Source organism: Eschrichtius robustus, chromosome 1 (assembly GCF_028021215.1).
Source record: "Eschrichtius robustus isolate mEscRob2 chromosome 1, mEscRob2.pri, whole genome shotgun sequence".
Classification (NCBI taxonomy): domain Eukaryota; kingdom Metazoa; phylum Chordata; class Mammalia; order Artiodactyla; family Eschrichtiidae; genus Eschrichtius; species Eschrichtius robustus.
In genome coordinates, this window is record NC_090824.1 from 163823252 (window position 1) to 163846839 (window position 23588).

The following is a 23588-nucleotide window of genomic DNA, read 5'->3' on the forward strand; positions in this document are numbered from 1 at the left end:
AGGGCTCTCTCTAATTGCGGCAAGCGGGGGCCACTCTTCATCGCGGTGCGCGGGCCTCTCACTATCGCGGCCTCTCCTGTTGCGGAACACAGGCTCCAGACGCGCAGGCTCAGTAATTGTGGCTCACGGGCCTAGCTGCTCCGCGGCATGTGGGATCTTCCCAGACCAGGGCTCGAACCCGTGTCCCCTGCATTGGCAGGCAGATTCTCAACCACTGCACCACCAGGGAAGCCCCAGGATGATCTCATTTTAATTGTTGTAGCTTTCATTTCTGGCAGAGCAACCCTCTTATACTTCTTTTAAACATGTTTTAGCTATTCTCTCTTGTTTATTCCTCTAGGAAAACTTTAGAATCATTGTTTGAATTTTTCCAAACTCCCAGATAACACTGTTTTTTACCTTGTATCCTTATATTCACCATTTTAAAAAACTACATTTTCAAAAAAATGATGAATTATTTTTAACAAGATCAAAAGCATATTAAATCCTTTCATGGAAGACTAGTCAGATTTGAATTTTGAATGGTCTTTTAGTAAAATTTGTTAGGTTTCTATTTTTAAACAGCTTGATCGAGGTATAATTTATACACCAATAATAGTCACCTATTTAAAATGTACAGTCCAATGTACACAATTCACAGTTGTACAGCCATTACCACAATTCGGTTTTAAAACATTTCCATCACCCTGAAAAGATCCTTGTTCCTTTTTTGCAGTTAATCCTTGTTCCCACCACCACGACCAGGCAACCACTAATCTGCTTTCTGTCTCTATACCATTGGTATTTTGATTGAGACTGCATTAAGTATCTTTACATATAAGAATTAATTTGGAAATATCAATATCTTAATATTTAGCTTTCTCATCCAGGAGCATGGTATTTGTTTCTATCATTCAAGCCTTCTTTCTTCTTTCTTTTTTTATTTTTAAATTAAAAAAAATTTTTGGCCACACTGCGCAGCTTGCGGGATCTTAGTTCCCTGACCAGGGATTGAACCCAGGCCCTTGGCAATGAAAGCGCAGAGTCCTAACCACTGGACATTCCCTCTTATTTCTTTTTAAGCTCTGTTTTCTCCATATGGGTCCAGCATGCCTCTTGTTAGCGTTAGATATTTTAAAGGCCTCTGCTTCTGGGATATGCTGCTGCTGCTTCCCTACGCTGTCTTGATTTCCTTTCCTGGAAATAAGGGGTATCTCTGACAGCTCAAGTTAGGCTTTCATCTTGGATATGGATGAGGAGCAGATGCTAAAACTCTGGCCTCTTGGGTTGTTAAGAGTGTCCAGAGACCGTCTCCTTGAGCCCAGCCATGCTATTCAGGGAGCTCTTTCCCTGGGCAGAAGCAATCTTGCCTAAGGTACTTGGTGAATGGGAACTGGCCTTCAGTGTCCTCAAAGGCTGCTTTTTAGTGCCCTAACCTGAGATCTTCTCTGAGACTGGCTCAGATCTCTGGAGCTGAGGTACAGGAGCGTGGGGATATGGTGGAATGCCCCATCTGCCCAAATCCTCAGAGTGGGTGGTATAGACATGAGAGGGCTCTGCTGAATGCCTTGAGACCTCACAGGTCTTTACATCCTGTACGTCCTGGTCCTGAGGATGATCATCTCAATATGTGGAAACTCCCCTTGCATAATTAGGGTGCTTTGGTTTTCAGAGACTATGTGAATATAAGTATTTTCTGAGAGCTGTTGAAGGGAGGGGGGCTTGAGGAGAGACATGATCGTTGCCTTAAGAAATTATCTAACGAATCCAGGGGATTAGACTTGCACCAAACCATAAGTGCAAAGAGGCTGTGGTGAATGTTATTGCAGTAGGTTTCTAGGGACGGAGAGTGGGGTGGTCTGCAGTCACGAGAGAAGGCATCTGGGAAGAGGCTGGTTGGCAGCATGTATAGGGTTTATTACTGTAAATACCATAGTAGAAAAACATCAAATATAATTTTTTTAATATAAAAGAATGCCCATAATATCCCCAGATAAAAAGAAATTAGATAGGTTAAAGAGAGGAAGGAAGACATTCTGGGAAGGACAAATAGCATGAAGCAAGGGTAAGGTGGTAGGTAGGAATGCACACCTGCCTGTCCTAATCTTTTTAAAATTTTTTTAAAAAGTTTCTTTAAAAAAAAATTTTTTTTTTTTTTTCCCCATACCGCACAGCACATGGGATCTTAGTTCCCTGACCAGGGATCAAACCCATGCCCCCTGCATTGGAAGCACAGAGTCTCAACCACTAGACCACCAGGGAAGTGCCCTGCCTATCCTAACCTTAATGCCTAGATGCATTTAAAGCCTCTCAACACTTTTTCTTCTCTTCTGTGTCTTGTGTTCTGCTTTGGTTTGTTTAGCACTAACTGTAACATCATCCAGTCTTGGGAGTGAGACAGAAAGGGGAGAGAACTAACATTTTTTAAATATCAGCTTCCAGTAATGCTGGGCTAGATAATTCCAACCAACTTTCCTACTGAGGGCAACTAATAAAGCTGAGCAAAATATAATAATGTCTGCTTGAAGGCACTGGAGAGCTAACAAAGGGAAGAATCACTTGCCCAGGATCTGGGAGGAGATGGAAATCCAGAATGGTGAGCTCAGCATTTGGCATAGCTTTTGTCCTGGGGTTGTTTGCCACTCCAGAAGGGGAGAATGAGAGACTCAGCAGTGTTGTAGACAGCCTCAAGGGACTTGGGAGACCAGAATTGGAGCCCATGGTCTCAAGAGTGGTAGCCCTGGCAAACCCCCTGGTCTTTGGGTTGGGAACTCTGAAGGTTTGCACCATAGGATTAAGGGAACCAGAGCAAATTACCCTCACGGGGATTGAGGCTTAACTCTGAGTTACCTGGGTGACCAAGAAATATCTCAGTCCTTGAAATCAGATTAAGGTGGTTCAAGATACCTTGCTCCCAAGCATCTGGAGGATGATAACATCATCTTAAGCCTCAAATTATTTTTGAAAAATGTTTCAAATGTAATATTCAGCACCTAAATGAAGATAAGCAGGCACACAAAGAGAGGAAAACATGAAAAAGGGGACTTCCCCGGCAGTCCAATGGTTAGGACTCAGCACTTTCACTGCTGTGGCCCTGGGTTCAATCCCTGGTTGGAGAACTAAGATCCTGCAAGCTGCGCAGTGTGGCAAAAAAAAAAAAAAAAAGAAAGAAAGAAACATGAAAAAGAACTAGCAAAACCAGCAGACAATATATTCCAACTTTTGGAATTATCAGACATGAACTATAAAACTAAAACTATACATTCTATATTCAAGAAGATAAAAAGGCAAGATTGAAGATTTCAGCAGAGAACTAGAAACTATAAAAAGTGGCAAAGACTTTAAAATGAACCAACTAGAAATCCAGAACTAGAAAATACAGTAACGAATGTTAAATTAGTTATCACGGTTATGGTAGTTCCAGTTCTGGATAAGATGGAGTAAACACCATCCACCCTGTATCTTCCACTGAATGCAACTAAAAACTTGGGCCAAATGCATGGTGCAGCTACTTGATGACTTTGATAAGCAAATAGGAGCAGACAGACTGAGGAATAAGACCAGAATTAAGTACCACTGATTCAGCAGTATTTACCCTTAAAAAAATCTAGTATTCCCTGGCCTGGTCTTAATGCAATCAGAAACTCAGAAATAAGCATCAGGATGAACAGAGAGAGCTTTAGGAGAAGCCCTTTTGAACAGGCTTGAGGAATAGGAGAGGAATCTCCTGGTAGTGACAGTAGCAGAGGCCACAGGGGTCTAAAACTTTGAGGGAGGACTGGAAAAGGGAATCCTAAGGACCCCGAAAGTAAAGGGTAGATCATGCACAGGAAGAAGTTTGGGAAAGTGACTTTATAAGCTGTTTATAAATTCCTGGGCTTATTCTCAAGCTGTTCATGCATGGATCTGGTTCTGAACATTGTATCAAAAGGAACTAAGAGACCATCATCCAAGTCCCAGACTGGCCACTGGGTGGCACACACACAGGACAGATCTGAATAGCACTGCAAAGACTTTGAAAATGGACCTGACGTTGAAACTACAACCTCAGAATGTTGAATGGAACTTGCAGCCTGAACACAACCAAGTAGATTGTCTGCTCAGACAAAAATATTAACATTCTCTATAGGATTTATACAAGAAACTAGAATCTCATAATATTCAAAATGTGCCAGATATAATAAGTATTATTTGGCATATGAGAAAATCAGGAAAATCTCAACTTGCATGGGAAAAGGCAGTTAAAGAATGCCAATGTCAAGATGGCAGATATGTTGGAATTATCTGAGTTTAAAGCAGTGACAAAAAGTAAGGTTGAACATTCTGGAAATAAGTGGAAAGATAGAAAGTCTTGGCAAAGAAATACAAGATATAAAGAACAAATTGTTCATTTCAGAACTGAAAAATAAAATAATTGAAATAAAAAAGACTTGCTTGTTGGGCACAACAGCAGAATGAGGACAATAGGGAAAAAGTCAGTGCACTTTGAAGATAGGTCAATCAAAAGTATTCAATCTGAATAACAGAGAGAAAAAGACATGAACAGAGCTTCAAGGATCTGTGGTGCAATATCAGAATGTCTAACATTCATGTCATTGGATACCCAGAAGGAGAGAAGAGAGTGTGGTGCAGAGAAAATATATGAAGAAATAATGGCTGAAAACTTCCCAAATTTGGCAAAAAAAACCCCACAAACTTATAGATCAAGAAGTTCAGCAAACCGCAAATAAGAAACGCCCACAGAATTCCATGCCAGGGAACAACATAGTCAAATTGCTGAGAACTGAAGACAACAACAACAATAAGATCTTGAAAGTAGTCAGAGAAAAAACGACGCACTATTTATAGGGGAACAGTAACTCGAATGACTGCAGATTTCTCATCAGAAACAATGGAGGTTAAAAAAGGAAGTGAAATAATATTTTTTAACTGCTGAAAGAAAATATTTTTCAATCTATAATTCTACATTCAGCAAACATATCTTTTAGTATTGAAGGTGAAATAAAGACATTCCAAGACAAAGGGAAACTAAGAGAATGCATTGCTAGCAAACCTGTTCTAAAAGAATTGCTAAAGTAAATTTTTCAGACAAAGGGAAATGATACAAGGAATCTTGTAAATACCTGGGTAAACATAATAGATTATTCTTCTCTTCTTGAATTCTTTAAAAAATGTTTGAAGGTAAAACGTACAGATTATAACATTGTCTGCTAAAGTTTTTAATGTATGTAAATGTAACATATAAAGAGGGAGAGGGTAAAGGGACCTATGTGGTCGTAAGATTACTACATTTCACTTGCAGTGGTAAGATGTTGACTCTAAGTAGACTGTGGGAAGTTAAGTGTATGTATTGTAAGCCCTAGAACAATAATTAAAATACAAAGAAATATAGTAAACATCACAATATGTAAATTAAAGTGGAATACTAAAAACTTTCAAATAATCTACAAGAAAACTGGAAAGGGGAAACAGGAAGAAATAACAGAGGGAACAAATAGAAAACAAATAATAAAATAATTGATGTAAGTTCAAACGTATAAATAATTATATTAAATATAAGTGGTCTAAACACATGAAGTAAAAGAGATTGTGAGACTGGATCCAAAAAAAATTCCCAACTCTATGCTTTTTAAAAGAAATTGACTTCAATTCCAGTGATATAGGTAGGTTAAAAGTAAAATAATAGAAAATATATACAATGCAAACACTAATCAACTGAAAACTGGACTGGCCATATTAATATCAGACAAAGCAGACTTCAGAGCAAAGAAAATTACCAGGGAAAAATAGTGAAGTACATAATGATAAAAGAATCAATTCAAGAAAATGAAAATGAGTTTGCCCCTAACAACAGAGCTTCAAAATACATGAAGAAAAACTGGCAGAACTGAAAGGAGAAATAGACAAATCAACAATTATAGTTGGAGACTTTAACACGCCTCTCAATAACCAATTGAACTAGTAAACAGAAAATCAGTAAGAATAGAAAAGAACTGAATAGCTTTATCAACTAACTGGATCTAATAGACACATAGCATACTCCACATAACAACAGCAGAATACTTATTTGTTTCAAGTGCATATAAAACATTCACTAGAATAGATCATATCCTGGGTCATAAACAAACCTTAACAAATATAAAATATTTGAAATAATACAAAGTATGTTCTCTGACAAAAATGAAATTAAACTAGAAATCAGTGACAGAGGATAATAGGAAAGTCTCCAAACACTTTTAAATTAAATATCACACTTTTATGGGTCAGAGAGGAAGGTCTTAAGGTCAATTGGGAAATATTTTGAACTGAATGAAAGTGAAAGTACAACATATCAAAATTTTAGATGCTGCTAAATCAGTGTCTTGAGGAAAATTTATAGCATTAAATATTTATACTAGAAAAGAAGGTCTGAAATCAATACTCTAAGCTCTCATATTGAGAAACTAGAAAAGGAAGAACAAAACTAACCCAAAGCAAGCAGAAGGAAGGGAAAAATAATAAAGAAAAGAGCAAAAAATGAAATTGAAAACAGAAAAACTATGGAAAAAAATTAAACCAAAATCTTGCTATTTGAAAAGATCAATAATATTGATAAGCCTCTAGCAAGACTCACAAAAAAAAATAAGAGAAGACACAAATTACCTGTATTCAGAACAAAAGAGGAGCTTGATTGTGGTGATCATTTCACAGTATATAGATATATCAAAACACCAAGTTGTACACTTTAAATGTATACTGTTTTGTCAATTATACCTCAATAAAGCTCTTTAAAAAACTAAATGAAAGGAGATGTCACTAGTGACCCTGCAAGCATTAAAAGGATAATAAAGGACCATTATGAAAAAAAATGCACTCACAAGTTCAACAACTTAGATGAAATAGAACAATTCTTAAAAAAAAAAAACTACCAAAACTCATGTAAAAATGAAACGATAATTTGAATAATGCTATGACTGTTAAGGAAATTGAATTTGTAGTTTTAAATCTCCTCCCCAAAATCTTTAGGGCCACATGGTTTCACTGGAAAATTATACCAAACATTTAAAGATCATGAAGCCTCAGTATGAGCCCTGGGTCTGGGTTTCATCAAGGAAGTAGATTCCAGGTCCTTGACAATGCCCTGCTCCATCCTTGTTAAGCCCCTGACTTTGTATCCTGCTTCCCCAAACCAGCACTCTCTCCTCTTAGAGTGTCACAAGCCATAGTACTTGCCATTCAGTGGTTCATTCCTGTGAACCTCCTATGTGCCTCGGTCTGTGAAGGATGCAAAGGGATTCAGACTGGTTCCTTAATCTCAAAAATTTTACAGAGAAGACAGAAAGACAGGATGGCAAATTAAAACTGCTAATGTTCTTTGTAATGAAAAAGCCCACAGAGAACCAGATAGGTTCACCCCAGCTCACACAGTTTTTTATTTTTAAGAAATACATGACATTCCTCCTCACTTCTCCATACAGTTCCAGATGCAGACACACACCCCCGCCCCCCATAGTGTTTAGAGAGGTCAGTCTTTATAGTTATTGCACACCAAGTCTAACCCTGGGCCTGTGCTGGGCCCTCTTTGAAAGGGAAGAGTTCACAGATTAGCAGGTGACACATGCATAACTGCCACAGAGAATGAGGGTATAATAATAGAATTAGGTACATTTGCCATGGATACATAGGATAAGAAGCCACTTACGTTTTTTGGGGTGGAGAAGGGAACTCAGAAGTCTTCTAAAATGAGAAGAAACCTGAGTGAGGTCTTCAGGGAAAGGAAGGAATTCTCCAGGTGAGCAATGAGAAGGCTGAGAATGTCCAGCAGAGAAAAAACAAAGTGGTTATAAAATAGCACAGTAATCAGCATGGTACGTTAGTGTTGTGGGATGGAGTGACCCAAGAGATGAGCCTGGAGAGACAGACCTGGGTCCCCTGCTGAAGGACAGGCCTCACTGATCACACAAGGGTCTATTTACTTATTCATTTTCATTCTTAATTGGATTTTGTTAAATATGTGTCATAGGCACATGGTATAAAATCCAAAAAGTATAAAAAGTATTTAGAGAATATTAAATCTTCACCCTTTCCCTACCGCCACCACCCCATCCCTCTTCCTGAAATAAGTTGCCGTAACTGGTATCTTGGGCATCCTTCCAGAGCTATCTTCTGTACATTTACAAATATGTGTCTCTGTATTTTCCACATAAAGGTGGCATATGATACTTTCTGTCCTATACCTTGCTTTTTTATTTGGGTATTTATTTTATTTATTTGGGGTGTGGATGTACCATAATTCATTGGATCAATCCTGTATTGATGTAATTTAGGTAATTTCTAGTCTTTTGCTATTATAAACTATGCTGCAATGAGTATCCTTGTATATATGTGAATTTGCACATGAAAGTATATCTATAGGCTAAATTCCCAGGAGTGGAACTGTTGGGCCAAAGAATATAAGTATTTTTAGTTTTACTAGATAATGCCAAATTACTATCCATAGAGGCTGCGCTGATGCCTGTTTCCCCATACCCTGCCGGGCAGGGAGTATTCTTAAACTTTTTGCTCTTTTAGGCTAGGACTTTTAGGCTTTAGCCTGTAAGTGATGATAAGCTGCTGAGAGGCTTTTAAGGAGGGGAGTGTCACAATCAGATTTATTTTTTATTTTTTTATTTTTGTATTATTATTTTTAATTTATTTATTTTTGGCTGCGTTGGGTCTTTGTTGCGGCACGCAGGCTTTCTCTAGTTGCAGCGAGTGGGTGCTACTCTTTGTCGCGGTGCATGGGCTTCTCATTGTGGTAGCTTCTCTTGTGGAGCTGGAGCTCTAGGCGCGCAGGCTTCAGTAGTTGTGGCACGTAGGCTCAGTAGTTGTGGCGCATGGGCTTAGTTGCTCCGTGGCATGTGGGATCTTCCCGGGCCAGGGCTCAAACCCCTGTCCCCTGCATTGGCAGGCAGATTCTTAACCACTGCACCACCAGGGAAGCCCAGCTCCAAGGTGTTTTTGTCTGTTCGTGTCTTACTGGTTCTCAGAGAAGTTGGAGGAGTGTTTTTACTAACATTCTTCGGTCAGTCAGACTTACATTTGATGGCTCCTGTTATTCACCAAACTCTTCTATTTTTTTCGTATTCATACCATTCATTCAGAATTCCATATGCAGTAAAGTAACTTTAAGTTCTATACTTAATTTAAATATAATTTAATTAAATACATATTAAGGTCTCATATGTTCTGTTTGCTTTGGTTTTGTGTGTGGTTCTTCTGATACTTAGAAATATTTGTACGTAGTAATTTATAATTTAAATTTTATGTAATATCATCCATAATTTTATCTGTTTAGTCAGTGTGTTTTACTTTTTTATGATGAGCAGTGATCATGTTTCCACTTCCTCCCTACCTTTTTTCCCTTTCATTTTCTATCTCCTATTATCCCACAGTTTTATTTCTAAGTGACTATCTTTGTATAGTTGAATATGCTGTATTTCTGTTACCTGGGTTTTCAGCTTTGAGTCATGCCTTTGATTCCTGGCTTGTATAAGTGATACAATTAAGGCACTTAACTCCACTTGTCATCTTCTTCCCCTTTCCCCTTCTGTGCTAGTTGTATCGTTTCTGCATTGTCAGGGCATAAACACTGACATTCTGATCTGCCACTCTAAACATTTTTGGTTTTAGTCTTGGTTCTATGGTTAAATATATGTTCAGTGTTCACCATCAATTCTTTTGCTGTGGTTTCCCCAGTCATCTTTTGGTTGACCAAAGTTTGTTCTCCAGTAGTTTCCTCCAGGGCCATGGAACACTATTCCTTAAGTTCTTGTATGTTCAAAATCTATTTTCTTAGCAATTTTCGTGTATTTTTGCTCATGTTTTTTGAGATCTGCCTCTGGTAGGCTGCTCCACTGTTCTTTTCCTGACTGTTGGACGTCTCCCTTGTATGTCTTCTGCTTGATTTCCACCCAGTCCTCCGTGATCCTACAGCTCTTGCAACCTCCCAGAGTTTCATCTATCTGCTTTTGGCAATCCTTACCCAATTTTTTTTTTTTTTTGAGACTGTAGGTTTTATTAGCCTCCATTTCCACTAACAATGGAATTTGCTTTGTTTTTTCTTGTTTACTTAGTTGGTTTTGATTATATCCAACAGGAAAAGAGGCAATTTACTGTTTTACGCCAGTATGTTTAGATAGAAGGTCCTTTAATTATATTTAAATGTGTGACCATATAGTATAACAACAAAGAATGTGAGATTTGAAGCTAGACACACCTGGCTTCTAAACTAAACTCTACCGCTTACTATCTGATAATGGACAAACCATATTCCTTCTTTGACCATCAGTGTTCTTATCTCTAAAATAGAGATGATTCTTGCAACTATTTGATATTGTTGTGAGGAGTGAGGTAATACATATGTGATAAATAGGGGCCTAGCATAGTGTTTTTGCAAATAGCGGGTGTTCAGAAGGGTAACGTTATAATGTTTCATGGATCTCCTGGCATAGGTGTCATTCATAATGACTTTAACCCTCTTTGGATGGCACTGTGTAATTACCACTCACTCAGCATTAATAACGATGCTGTCCCTGATGCTGTCAAGGAGACCCTTTGGCACTCTCCCACTTCACCCCTAATTCTATCCAGGGCAGTTAGTGCCACAAGAGAGGCACAGATTGACTGCTCGGAAGCCCTGGGGAGAGGACACTCTCCTCCGAATGGCAGGGTTGAGGGGTGGGGTAGCACATGATCAGGGGCTGTCAGGAGAGGCAAAATTTCTTCAGGGAGAGATGGGGAGGGCCAGAGCTAGACCTGGATTCTGGGTATTCCCTGGTCTAGATTCTGGGATCAGGGATTGGGTGGGTGGGCTTGGGACTCTGTCACCCCTAGCAGGCCTGAGAAACCAGGTGGCAGGATTCTCATCATGGCCGTTCTGGATGAGGTCAGAGGAGGCTGGGATATTGGATTGGAAAGAGATCCTAAGGCACGTGTAGTTAAGTTCTTGCTTCTGTCTGTGTGTTCTCAGGTCCAGGAGTCCCAGGCAACCATGGCTCCTACCACATTGGCCAGCAGCAGCTCTGATACAGTCTCTGCTGGTTGCAGCACCTCCAGAAGTCAGGACATCATTGAGCCCATGGACACAGAAACCCAGGAGGACAGGAGAGCATCTTCCGATCAGAACATTGGAGGCAAGAAGAATACAGAGGTGGATAGGAAGATGCAGGTGGATGGGAAGACGCAGGGAGATGGAACACAAACCACCCAGAGGACACAGGCAGATAGGAAGACACAGGTGGATGTTGTGACACAAGAAAGTGAGAGGTCAGAGTCAGGCAGGAATTCCCAGGAGGACGTGATGGCACGAGGAGAGGTGGGGACCCAGGCAGATGAGAGGACACAGGCAGACAGAAGGGTGCAGGAAGACAAGGGGGCATGGTCAGAGGGGAGCATTCCCACAGCCATGAAATGTTGGTCAGAGAAGGCGCCCATGACCGGTATCAGCCCACAGTCCAGGGCCCCCAAACGCCCACCGTCAGAGGATCCTAGGTCCCCTCAGATTATTGAATGCTTTGAACAGACCCCAGAAGAGTTCTCCGTCCCAGACAAACCTGATTTTATGCTCAGATCTGACGAGGCAGCAGGAACAGCCTCCGGGAACCGTGAGGAAACTGTGCCAGGTCCCCTGGTGGGGGGCCTCACGCGCAAGGCACAGCTGCCTCCTGAGGGCAGTTTGGAGCAGGTGGGAGGAGAGAGATGTCGAGGGCCAGAGCAGTCGGGTCCAGTTAAGGACAAGCCCGAGGAGGGCCTGTCCCAGGGCCCCAAGCAGGAACAGCCAGGAGAAGTGCCGCCTGTGGATCTGGGTGGCTGTCCTCCAGCGGGCCTGAGCCCCCAGGTGCCCACTCTGCCCTCTCTTCCTGGGGCTGGCCTGACTGATAACTCACAGCAGCGGCTGCCCAGCACCCCGGCTTCTCAGCACATGAACACAGCTGCCTTCCTACCCTCTGGGGACCAGGCCTTGCTGAGTTCTGCCCCCCCACTGCACCTGGGGCCGGGCACCCCCAGCCGGAGTCACCCGCCAGGAACCAGGGCAGCAGACGCTGAGGGGGCCTGCGCCAAGGTGCCCGGTGTGGAAGGGAGGACTTCAGGCTCCCGGACCTGTGACCCTGGCCTCATAGACTCCCTGAAGAGCTACTTGCTCCTGCTGCTGAAGCTGTCCAGCTCAGAGACGAGTGGCAGGGGCCCCGGGGCCCAGGGGGAAGCTGCCACTGGGGATCAGGCACCCTCACCCTATCTGGCCCCCACCGTGGAAGTGGCCGGTCTGAGTCCCCGGACGTCACGGCGCATCCTGGAGCATGTGGAGAACAACCATTTGGTGCAGAGCGCGCAGACCCTGCTGCTGAGCCCCTGTACCTCCCGCCGCCTCACCGGCCTCCTGGACCGCGAGGTGCAGGTTGGCCGTCAGGCCCTGGCTGCTGCCCGGTGCCCTGGCCCCAGCCCCCTCTCTATCCCTGCCATCGTGGTAGGTGAGGAGGAAGGCCCTGGGCTGACCTCAGGAGGATCCAGTGAGGGTGAGGGAGAGGTTTCCCTTGAGGGGCCTGGCCTCCTGCCGACCTCCCAGGAGAGCGGCATGGGTGGGGCGCTGGTGGGGGTGGGTGGGCAGGCAGCCCCTGGGCAGGGACTGCTGTCAGCAGAGAGCGGAGCCCAGGAACCCTTCCGAGAGGAGGAGATCCCAGGGGAAGCTCTGACAGATCTCCCCGCAGCTACGCCCGAGGAACTGGCTCTGGGGGCCCGGAGGAAGAGGTTTCTCCCTAAGGTCAGAGCAGCAGGAGACGGGGAGCCAACCAAGCCCGAAGAAAGGAAGAGCCCCTCGGGTTCCCCCCGGGGGCCCCGGAAGGGTCTTGCACCTGGGCCCCCGGGGAGTCCAGGGCGGGAGAAACGCTCCCCTACTCAGGGCAGAAAGGCAGGCATGCTGGAGGTGCCGCGGGCAGAGGAGGGGCCGGCAGCAGGAACCCTGGGCTCCAGCCCCAGAGCCAGCGACCTGGAAGCAGAGCTGGCCCTGGAGGAAGGCAAGCAGGGCTCTCCGGCCAAGCCAAGGAGAGCCAAAGACCTGCTAAAAGGTGAGCAACAGGTACGGCTTCACAGGAGCGGGCTGCCCGGAACAGGGCCCTGCTGGGGTAACCCTGCCTGCTAGAGGTTTAGCGTACCTCTGTAAAGGGTATTCTTACGTAATAATCCCACAGGCTTTGGAATCAGAAAGGCCACTTGGAGTTGGAAATAGTACCAACTTTGTAACATTGTGAGGGTTACATGGGATAGAATAAATCAAGTACTCAGCACAGGGCCTGGCTTCAGTAGTATCCTAGCTCTATCATCATCATCACCACCATAATCGCCTCTTTGCAGACTTGTCCCTCGAGTACAGAGTGGTATGGACAAGATTCAAACGCAGGGTCCTAGGTTTAGGAGCCTAGGCTGCAAACTGAAGTTCCTCTCTTGACTGCTGTCTGCAGCCTCAGCTGTGAGGCTCTCCCTGGCCTGGAGTGGAGGTGCCATACTATGTTCTTTCTAGCTAAGATGTGTGCTTTGAAGTCAGGGCAAAAGCCTCAGAGATACAGGTGGGACCCAAGTGAGGGCTGTGTGGAGGCTTAATCCCGTTTTCTCTCAGCCTGTGCCACCAAGGACACCCTGGGAAGCAGGGGTAGGGCCAGAGAGGGCACACGATGGAGGGGAAGTGGTTTGTTCCTCTCAACTGTGCCCCTGCTTCCAGCCCCACAGGTGATCCGGAAGATTCGGGTGGAGCAGTTTCCTGATGCCTCGGGCAGCCTGAAGCTCTGGTGCCAGTTTTTCAACATTCTTAGTGACTCAGTCTTGACATGGGCCAAGGATCAGCGCCCAGTGGGCGAGGTGGGCAGGAGGTAAGCCAGCTGGGTACCACCTCCACCTGACCTGGCTCCCTAATAAATTACAGCAGCAATACTGTGGGGGGCATTGTCCCAGCACTTTGGATCTACCTCCTCATTTAATCCTCACAAGATCCCTATGAGGGAGATTCTAGTATTCCCATAGTGAAGAGGAGAACATTGGGGCTCAGATGTATTAAGTCACTTGCCCAAAGTCACACAGCTAGTGCAGTCCTGACCTGTGTGATGCAGGCCCAGCTCTTCCCAGAGCTCTCAGAGACAGGGCTCACAGCATTCTCTGAGAGCGGGGTCTGCGAAGCCTCAGGACCGCAGGCTGGCCCTGGGCTGTGCCATGGTGATGGCCTCACGGAGAGGGTCTCCTCTCTGCAGTGCAGGGGATGAAGGGCCAGCGGCCCTGGCCATCGTGCAGGCGTCCCCCGTAGACTGTGGTATGTATCGATGCACCATCCACAATGAGCACGGCTCGGCCTCCACTGACTTCTGCCTCAGCCCCGAGGGTGAGTGTGAGCTCTGCCCACCCTCCCCGGGGTCTCTGCCTGGCCCCCACTGGGGGGGGGGGGCGGCGGGGAACAGTCCTCTTTGCAGAGGTGGAGCTCTCTCTGGGCAGACCTGCCTGAGGATAGCGGCTTTCTCTTCTCTTTCTCCACACAGTGCTGTCAGGATTCATCTCCAGAGAAGAAGGTCAAGGTAGTTCCCCTCAGGGGGAGGAATGGGTGGGCCTGTGTCCCTACCCTGCTATCTGCAGGGGCTTCTTTAAAGACTTGGAATCTGTTCTAAATGCCATGTTTATCTCCACATACAGCTACCCTTTGCCTCCTAGTTTAGGATATGGTTTGTGGAGGAGGATGGGGGGGGGGGACAGCTGTTTCAGAAGATGAGGGGGGAGGAAGTGGCTAAGGGGACGTCCTACAAGGAGTTCATTCAGCCTGTGCCCTTTGCCCATGTCAGAGCCCTTGATCAAGAGCAGGACTGGCCACCAGGGTACTTCTCACCCTGCCAGCTCCCTCCCCGGAGTTTCTCACAGTGGTCTGTGGACTCCTGCATTCGATTCACGCAGGGAGCTTGCTGATAATGCAGTTACTTGAGCCCTACTGCAGATACTCTTAATCACAATCTCTGGGGTAGGACCTAACACAATTGCATGTCAGTAGATGCCCTGGTGATTGTGATACACCCCGAAGTTTGATAAGCATTTTAAAGGCTCAAATATTAGGGGAAGAGATGTATTGCTCCTGCAAAAGACACACTAAGGATTAGGACCGTGAAGGTGGCTGGTGATGGAAAGGTTTCTAGAGCTTCATTTGCCAACTAATACATTAATTCCTTCCTTCATTCACTTATTTACTCATTCATTCAACTAGTGCCTTTTGTTCAGTTATCAAGTCAAATTTAATCAATATCAAATATAACCTCACCTAAAAACTAAAAAAGCCTAAAAACTTAGTAATAATACTTTATTATCATCAAATATCCAATCAGAGTTTCCCAACTTTCTCATAAGTGTTGGTTTATTTGAATTAGGAACCACTCAGTGCTTTTGGCTAATATAATCCCTTAAATCTATCAAATGTATAATAGTTCCTTCTCCCTCATTTGTTTTCCCCCCTTGCCATTTATTTGTTGAAGAATTTCTTACATTTTGGATTTTGTTGATTATATCACCATTTAACATGTTGCTTCATTGATGTGCTTCCTCTAAACTGGTAATTAGCTTGAGATGCTTGCTCCAATTCAGGTGCAAATTTTGGGTTGTGTGAACATTTCACAGGTGTGCTGTGTATTTCCTTTTGCATCCTATCTGGAGGCATGTGATGTCTGATTGTTTTAGTAATGTTAAGAGTGATCACTGGGTTCATTCAGGTGTTTTCTGCCTGATCTATCCCTTTTAAACTTTAAAAAACGGTATCTGATACAACCCCTGTCATCATCTAGGGGTTTTAGCAGTCACTGATTATCACCTAAGTCCTTTATTTCATTAAGGTTTGCAACATGGAGTATTTTAATTCTGTCATTTCTTCTTTATTCATTAGCTGAAATTTTTTGGAAAAGAAGAAATGGTTATTTGGTAATCCTGATACATATAGGTCCAACAGAAAATGAAGGAAAAAATACTTTCTTTTCCTCCTTGCTCTTATTAGATTTCAGAATAATGAGTTGGTGCCCTAACATCCTCCAAAGGTCATGAATGAGGGTTTTTTTTTCCAGAGGGAAGGTTTTTTTAAACTTATAATTATGAAAGTATGGATTTTTAACACATTTGAATGTTCAATACTTTGCAATTATTTTGCTGTTGTTGTTGTTGGTAAGATTGTCTCATTTTTTGCCAGTAGAAGCCTCTTCAGGTTGGCTTGTGTGTCTTTCTGACAAGTTGCCAATTGTTTATGATACCTTACTTGCTTTATGGTCCAGAGATGTTTCAGGTCAGTCTAGGACACTTCCTGCCCTAGACCTGGAATCAACCATTTCTTTAGGGAGTTCTGGTTCCTTTTAGTGGAGAATGGTATTTAGTGATCCCAATTTGAGCTACTGCTACTGGATTTGTCTCACAAACTTTTTGTTTCAGTCAAACATGTTGGTTGAGATGGAGTCATTTATTCATTTGATCAAGACACTGAATTCTAAAACAAAGTAATTCTGATACTCTGTATTGATTGCTGCTTCCTCAGAAAACCCCGGCCTTCCACAGACACTGGCTGAGCCCTTGCTCTGTGCACACATGAGCACTGTTGAATGACGGCGGTTTTACCAGATACAGTGTCTGCCCTCAGGAGGTCATAGTCCATAGGGCCCCCCCCCCCCGTGCACACCCAAAGAGCAGTCATGGACAGAGTGGTGGGGTGCTATGGGTCCCACAGCAGTCAGTGGGGAGCTTCTAGTTTTCCACATTTCTCCTGTTCCCCTTCAGTTGGAGAAGAGATTGAGATGACCCCCATGGTGTTTGCTAAGGGTCTGGCTGACTCTGGCTGCTGGGGGGACAAGCTCTTTGGGCGCCTGGTGAGCGAGGAGCTACGAGGGAGTGGACACGGGTGTGGCCTTCGGAAGGCCTCCCAGGCCAAGGTCATCTACGGGCTGGAACCCATCTTCGAGTCAGGCCTCACGTGCATCATCAAGGTGTCCAGCCTGCTTGTGTTTGGGCCCAGCAGTGAGACTTCTCTCCTGGGCAGAAACTATGACGTCACCATCCAGGTACTGTCCCATCCCCCTGCCCCATCCTTCCACTCTCTCATCCCTCCCCTTCCCAGCCTGGGTCCTATTGGGAAGCCCGGTATGGAGGAGGAAGCCACCTTAGTCTCAACTTTACCTCGACGAGAGCCTGAGATGTAGTCCAGGCTACATCTTTGGGGCCATAGTTTTCAAACTGTATTTTTCAGCAGAAAACTTTCTTCACTGCCCTCAAAGATATCTTTCACAGAAGCCTTATTTGGGAGTTAAAAGGGGAGTGACTGTGGGCGGGGTCGGTACCTTGCTCTCTGCAGTGTGGCCCGTGGGGCATTGCCATCTATCACTAGGGCTCCAGGAAACACACTTTGGAAACCACTTTGAAAACAAGTCCAAAGCCTCTTGTTTTACAAATGAGAAAAATGAGGTGCAGAGTAGGGAGGAGGGTAGGAATAAACCCCACCTCCCCCAGGGCTGGGATCCTCCCTGCAGCCTCTAGCAGATGGCCTTCCCACCAAGAGCCAGGCACGATAGAGAACCGGGATGCTTCCTTGCTGATCAGAGTTGGTTCTCTTCAATCCACAGGGGTGCAAGATCCAGAACATGAGTCGAGAGTACTGCAAAATCTTTGCGGCTGAAGCCCGGGCTGCACCTGGCTTTGGGGACGTGCCTGAGTAAGTGCACAGGGAGGGGGCCGTGCAGTGTGCAGACGTGCTGACTTGAGCTTCTGCAGAGAACCATGATTTCACAGCCTCCTGGGGGCCTTCTGAGTAATGGCCATGTGCAAATGGGCCCCCAGCTAACCCCATGCTCAGCTCAATGGTTCCACAAAATCTAGAAATAAAGACCTCAAGATTCACTGCCCACTTTAGAAGAGCTTCTGCTCTGGTCTTCAGTCTCCTCCCACCCACCCTAATTCCCCACTCCTTTGCCCAGTTTTTGCTGATTGCAGAGTTTGGGCACAGCAGGTTCTGGGCCTCTCTGAAGGTGATGGGGGAGGCTAAAGCTTCCAGGCAAACTGGTCAGGATTCTAATGTGGTAGGTGGGCAGGGTCAGTGTGGATTTTTGTAGGAGTCAGCTACACATGGAAATTGTTTTCATTTTGAGACTTGGAACTTCAACTCTTGAGTATTAGGGTCTAGCTGGCATTGAGCACAGTCTGGTTGAATCCTCTCAGGGGTATTCCTTTCTGTTTGGCACATACAGGTCTTAGTCCCTCACTCAAGCACAGAGGCCTCCTGGGGCTATAGCAGGGTTCAGTTCTAATCCCACTGACCTCAGAGAATGGAGGAGGCCTCCATTTCCTTTCCTGAACTCAGGGTGGAACCCCCCTTCCTTGCTGTCCTTCAGGCTCAGAGCTGAGAGTTCTGTTCTTGGAAGGGCCTTCCTTTTGGATCCAAGATTGTAGAATTGAGGTGGAGGGAGGAGCTCTCTGGGGCCATACTTCCTGCTCACTGCAGGGTGACACTATGTTTAGGATCATCCCACTGTATCTGATCTACCGGCCTGCAAACAATATCCCATATGCTACCCTGGAGGAGGACCTGGGCAAGCCCATGGAGTCTTACTGTTCCCGGGAATGGGGCTTTGCTGCGGCTCCAGCAGCATCTAGCAGCTCTGAGGCCGTGCAGAAATGCCAGACCTTCCAGCACTGGCTGTATCTGTGGACAAATGGCAGCTTCCTTGTCACAGATTTGGCAGGTATGAGGGTGTGAGGTGTGCATGTACATGTGCAGGAGAGCATGCGGAGGGGCAGGGTCACAGTTCTCGTTTACTAGTGTGCAGCGTACTTTTGCACGTATTCTCCTTTGCTTTCACAGTAACCTTGTAAAGTGCATTGGACGGGAACCACTTTGTATGCAACGCTAATACATATCAGGGCCTCATGGAGCCTAGTCTATAACTGCAGTTGTATTTAAAGGAGTACACTCCAGGCTTCACTTAAAATTAAAAAGGAATTTACTTCAAAGACCGTTACATGGGATCTAATTCAAACCCCACAACCGCGTTTTCAAAATCTCCCTTTCCTTCTTCCCTGCAGCTCTGCTCTGAACTTTCTTACTCTCCAACTTCCTAAACTCTCTCTTCCATCCCCGCACACATAGCTTTGCAGTCTCCTCCTTCCCCGCTCCCCCCTCTGTCTTTGGTAGCTTTTTATTATGTAAACAAACTTAGTCTCTCTTGCTTCTTTTTAGTTTATTTCTATTTCTCCCATTACTCAGATTCTCCCCAACAAAGGAAGGCCAGCAAGCATGAATTCTCCTTACTTCTTTGACCACTCCTTTCCAGGCCTACTCTCTGTAACCAGACAGGGCAGGGGAGAGGAAAAGATAAAATTCTCTCTACAGTGAGAGGACTGGAATGCTGGGAATATCACACACTATTACATTTTATCCCTGATGTAAATAAGTGAGAAAACCAAGGGCCAGAGATAGAAAACTGGCTTAAATGTGCTTTGCACTGGGGTTAAAGAATAAATATTAATACAATAAATATTGTATATACAACTCTATATATTGAAGGGAGGGGGGCTAGTAACACATCAAACCATTATCATTCACTCTATTTGTTAACTCATAAATTTTTCTTTCCTTCCTTCCTTCCTTCCTTCCTTCCTTCCTTCCTTCCTTCCTTTCTTCCTTCCAACATTACTAAATATTGGGAAGATAAAAAGGTGAATTAGGAATAGCCATTGTCCTCAAGAAGCTATGATAAGTATACCAATTTCTACAATGAGATGATAACATAATATAGTAGAAAGACTTGAGAGTCAAAGAAATTCAAGCCTAGGTCTCATCATTTTCTAGCTGGGTCTGTGTTTTACAGAGAAGAAAAGCTCAGACAGGTTAGATCATTTAATCTCTCTGAGCTTCCGTTTCCTTTCCCTCTCTAAGAATAATCATATCTTCCCTGCCTATCTCTCAGACTTGTTAAGAAGATTAAATGAGACTGTATTTGTGAAAGCCCTCTGCAAACCAAAATTCTGTGCAAGTGTAAGGGATCATCATTATTATAATGCAAAATGGACTGTGATAAATGCTGAAAGAGAAATGACAAAGAAATTAATATTTATTGCATAACTACTGTGTTTCAGACACTAAGTTATAGTCCTACACATACTGTGATCTTCTCAATTCCCCTTCAAGATGGGCAGCATTATCCCTACTTTTACTGTCGAGGATTAGAGATAGTAAGTGACTGGCCAAGCACACACAGCTCCAAAGTGACAGAGCTGAAATGTAAATCCAGGTGTGCCTGGTTCTCAAGCCCACATTTGTGCCACTCTATCATCCACGGGTACTCAGGCTTGTTAGTGAGAGGTAGGTTCCTGGAGGAAGGCAACCGGACAGTGTACAAACAGGGAAGGAGAGTCACAGGCCTGACGCATGAATGCTAAGATGCTGGGGTGGCCTGGCCAGGGTGGGAAATGTCTCCTTTGTCACCACTTGCCTGGATCTGTTCTTCAAGGCTGTCTTAACCTAGGAGCCCATCTGAGCTTCTTGAAGTGCTTGCTTCCTGCCTTTATGAGTAGGTGGAAGTCAGTCTTATCCAGTGTTAACGTTTCTGCTGGCCCAGCCCTGAAATACCTTCACATTTCCACCTTCTCCCTCTTGCCCAGATGGGCTAATCCGTTATGAGGAAGGAGAGAGTTTTAGCTCAAAGCCAGAGGCCAGCTCAGTTTGTGACCTAATCTCATCCAGTAGAGGCAGGATTGCACAGCTGGAAGACTTTTGGATCTAGGAGTAAGAAAGACTGAACTTTGATTCACGGTGGTCATCGCACACAGACCGTGTTCAATTATTAAATGAATGAATAAATGTGACTTTGCTGCAGTCACTTAACTTTGAGCCTATCTCCTCACCTGTGAAAATGGGAATATTATTACTACTAATAATACAAAGATACCCACACTGCCCATGAGACAGGCCAGGGTGATGCCCAATGAGAGGGTACCTGAAGATGTGCCCTGCAATCTGGTAAGTTCCCATCTAAAGTGATATCCATCTTGGAGACATGGGGGCCGTAGAACCAGTCCAGGATGCCATCAACTCCCCACTCTCTCTCTTTTCAGGGGTTAACTGGAAAATGACTGATGTGCAGATTGCTACCAAACTGCGAGGGTGAGTGCTTCTTGGGGACAGAATGCCCTCTGAGAGTCTGCTCAGGGTGTAAAATGTCAAAGTTCTTCTGGTTCTCCATCCCTGAGGTGCTAGACCTGTGACCAAAGAGTCCCACTTGCACCCGTGGCCATGTAGTAATGTCTCAGGGGCCACTGATCCCCACCTGCTGTGCCCCTGACCCCAGATCTGGACCAGTAGCTCTTGACGCCCATGCACAGGACCACCTACAGTCCTGGGCTCTCAGTGTACCTGCTCCTCTTCCTTCTCACTTGTGAAAGCTCATCAGGGTGCAGATAAGCAGGGCCCTGTGAGTAGAGTGGTGAGCTGGAGTCTGCTCTAATTTATGTTAATAAGGCAGATCATCCTCACACCAAGTGATGTCCCACCTGATGAATTCCACAGGCCAGGGTGTAATGAGACCTCAGTTTAGAACTGAGGTTTTGGATGCTGCCATCTGAGGTGACCCCAGGTGGACTCCCCAGCACCCCGAGGTAAGGTAGGGTGTACCTTGGGCACGACACCCTGGCTGTGGCCACCCCACAGTCTGTCCCCCAAGGACTCTCTCTCTGGGTGGGACTCCTACTCAGCTCTTACTATTTGGCTGCAGATACCAAGGCCTCAAGGAGAGCTGTTTCCCTGCCCTGCTGGACCAGTTTGCCTCTTCCCACCAGTGCAACACCTTCTGTGAGATGCTGGGGCTAAAACCTCTCAAGGGCCCTGAGGCTGCCCACCCCCAAGCCAAGGCCAAAGGCTCCAAGAGTCCATCTGCCGGCAGGAGGGGCCCCCAGCTGAGTCCTCAGCCCCAGAGGAAAGGCCCCCCCAGTCCCCAGGGCACCCGGAAGAGTGCCCCAAGCTCCAAGGCCACCCCTCAGGCCTCAGAGGCAGTCGCCACCCAGTTACTGGGACAGCATCCCATCCAAGATGGAAGCTCCAAGGCCCAGGGCATGCGGTAGCCCCCACAGGAGGCTGGGGGCCTCCACCCAGCAGCAGACCAACAAGGAAGCAGCTTGAACCGATGGAGACGTTCCCAGTACAGGACTAACTGGAGCAGGTGCACTGAGGAGGCACCACTCGGGGCCTCTGCCCGCAGCCTCTCCTCACTCAGCTCCTCATCAGATGCTTGGTGCATGACACCCTGCCCGGTGGCCTCTCCTGGTGCCCTCTCCTGGTGCCATCGTCACCGCGGCTCCCAGGCCCTACCTCCCAGGGCCTGGCAGCCTAGCCCTCCTTGAAGTTTACACTGGCCACTGCTGGAGGCTCCCTGAGTCCTCTGCATGAGTTCTGCAACCAACCCCTTGCCCCAGGCCCTGCCGTGAATGTTGTACTCTGGGGGCACGCAGGCCAGCACCTACCCTTTTCCCTTCACTTGGCCCTGATCCCTCCCTGTCCTCAGGGCTCCAGACTTCCTCTGCAGTGTCTGGCCTGGTGACTCTCAGGGTGTCTTTTCCTTCGAGTAATTTTGCCTCATTCATCCCAGCTTATCTTGCAACTAACCTGTCCCTGAGCCCGAATGGGGCTCAGGGCCCTTCCAGAGACTGTCATATCCTTGTGCAGTGATCTTTGGTGATGTGTGTTCATGCTCTTCCTTCCCCCATCACTCAGGCACTCAGTCACCTGCTTCCCATGCTCCCTTGCACCCTGTCCCCCATCCCTGGCTTTGAGCCCAATTGCAGCCTGTTGCCTGCCTTTCACTGAGTTCTGTTTGTTCCCCTGCCCAAGGGCTTCCCTAGCCTGACCCTCACCCTACCCACCATACATAGGTGAGGAGCAGACCCTCTGGCCGCTCAGCCCACCCCAGGACACTCCTCCCCTACTTCTCCCAGGCCCTCTGCCCGTGAGGTGAGAGCTGGCATGAGGGTTGCATCAGCAGCTGTGGCCAGAGGGAAGGTGTTGACTTTGTGGGACCTTGTGCTCCGTACTGAAAGGAGGTGGGGTCACAGTGAATTTCACATCCCCTCTTGACCAGGGATAGAGGGCTGGGACTCTTCTCCAGAGGGTATGCACCTGGGAGGTGTAGGAAGAATGCAATCCACCCATGTGCAGGGTGGAGGAGTGTCTCTGTGCCTGGGAATTAGGACCCCTGCCCCTAACCATTAGCTCTTTACCCTGGAACTCCAGCTCTGGGCCTCAATATAGGTTCCCAAGGAATTGCTGTGCTCGGCCCAGCACCCTGGGCCCTTCCTGAGAACCTTTCCTTGAGGCCTGGGATGGGGTGGGTCTGGAGCTAGCCTGCTCCCCTTGGAATGCAATAAAGGCAGCAACTGTGTATCTTGCTCGCCCTTATCTGGTGTGGTTGTAGGTATATGGGGTCAGGGTCCCATCTCCCCAGGCAGTTCTCTGAAGGCGTCCTACAGTCCCTGGACCCACTGGAAAAATGAATCCATGTTTTGGATCCTAGATCCATGTTTTGGATCCTGAGGCATTCAGCCTCAGCCTTCCGTGG

At 45.9% G+C, this 23588-nt stretch overlaps 1 protein-coding gene across 1 annotated transcript in view; it reads left to right on the forward strand.

Annotated features, from left to right (window-relative positions):
* The window catches only part of ALPK3 (alpha kinase 3), a 46050-nt gene extending 23952 nt beyond the window's left edge, over positions 1–22098 (forward strand). Inside the window, exons 6-14 of the mRNA XM_068537799.1 lie at positions 10970–13061; positions 13712–13859; positions 14235–14362; positions 14517–14552; positions 16771–17051; positions 17610–17698; positions 18502–18725; positions 21097–21145; positions 21753–22098. Coding sequence (XP_068393900.1) covers positions 10970–13061; positions 13712–13859; positions 14235–14362; positions 14517–14552; positions 16771–17051; positions 17610–17698; positions 18502–18725; positions 21097–21145; positions 21753–22098 — 3393 coding nt within the window. The remainder of the gene's footprint in view (positions 1–10969; positions 13062–13711; positions 13860–14234; positions 14363–14516; positions 14553–16770; positions 17052–17609; positions 17699–18501; positions 18726–21096; positions 21146–21752) is intronic.
* The last annotated feature ends 1490 nt before the right edge of the window (positions 22099–23588 follow it).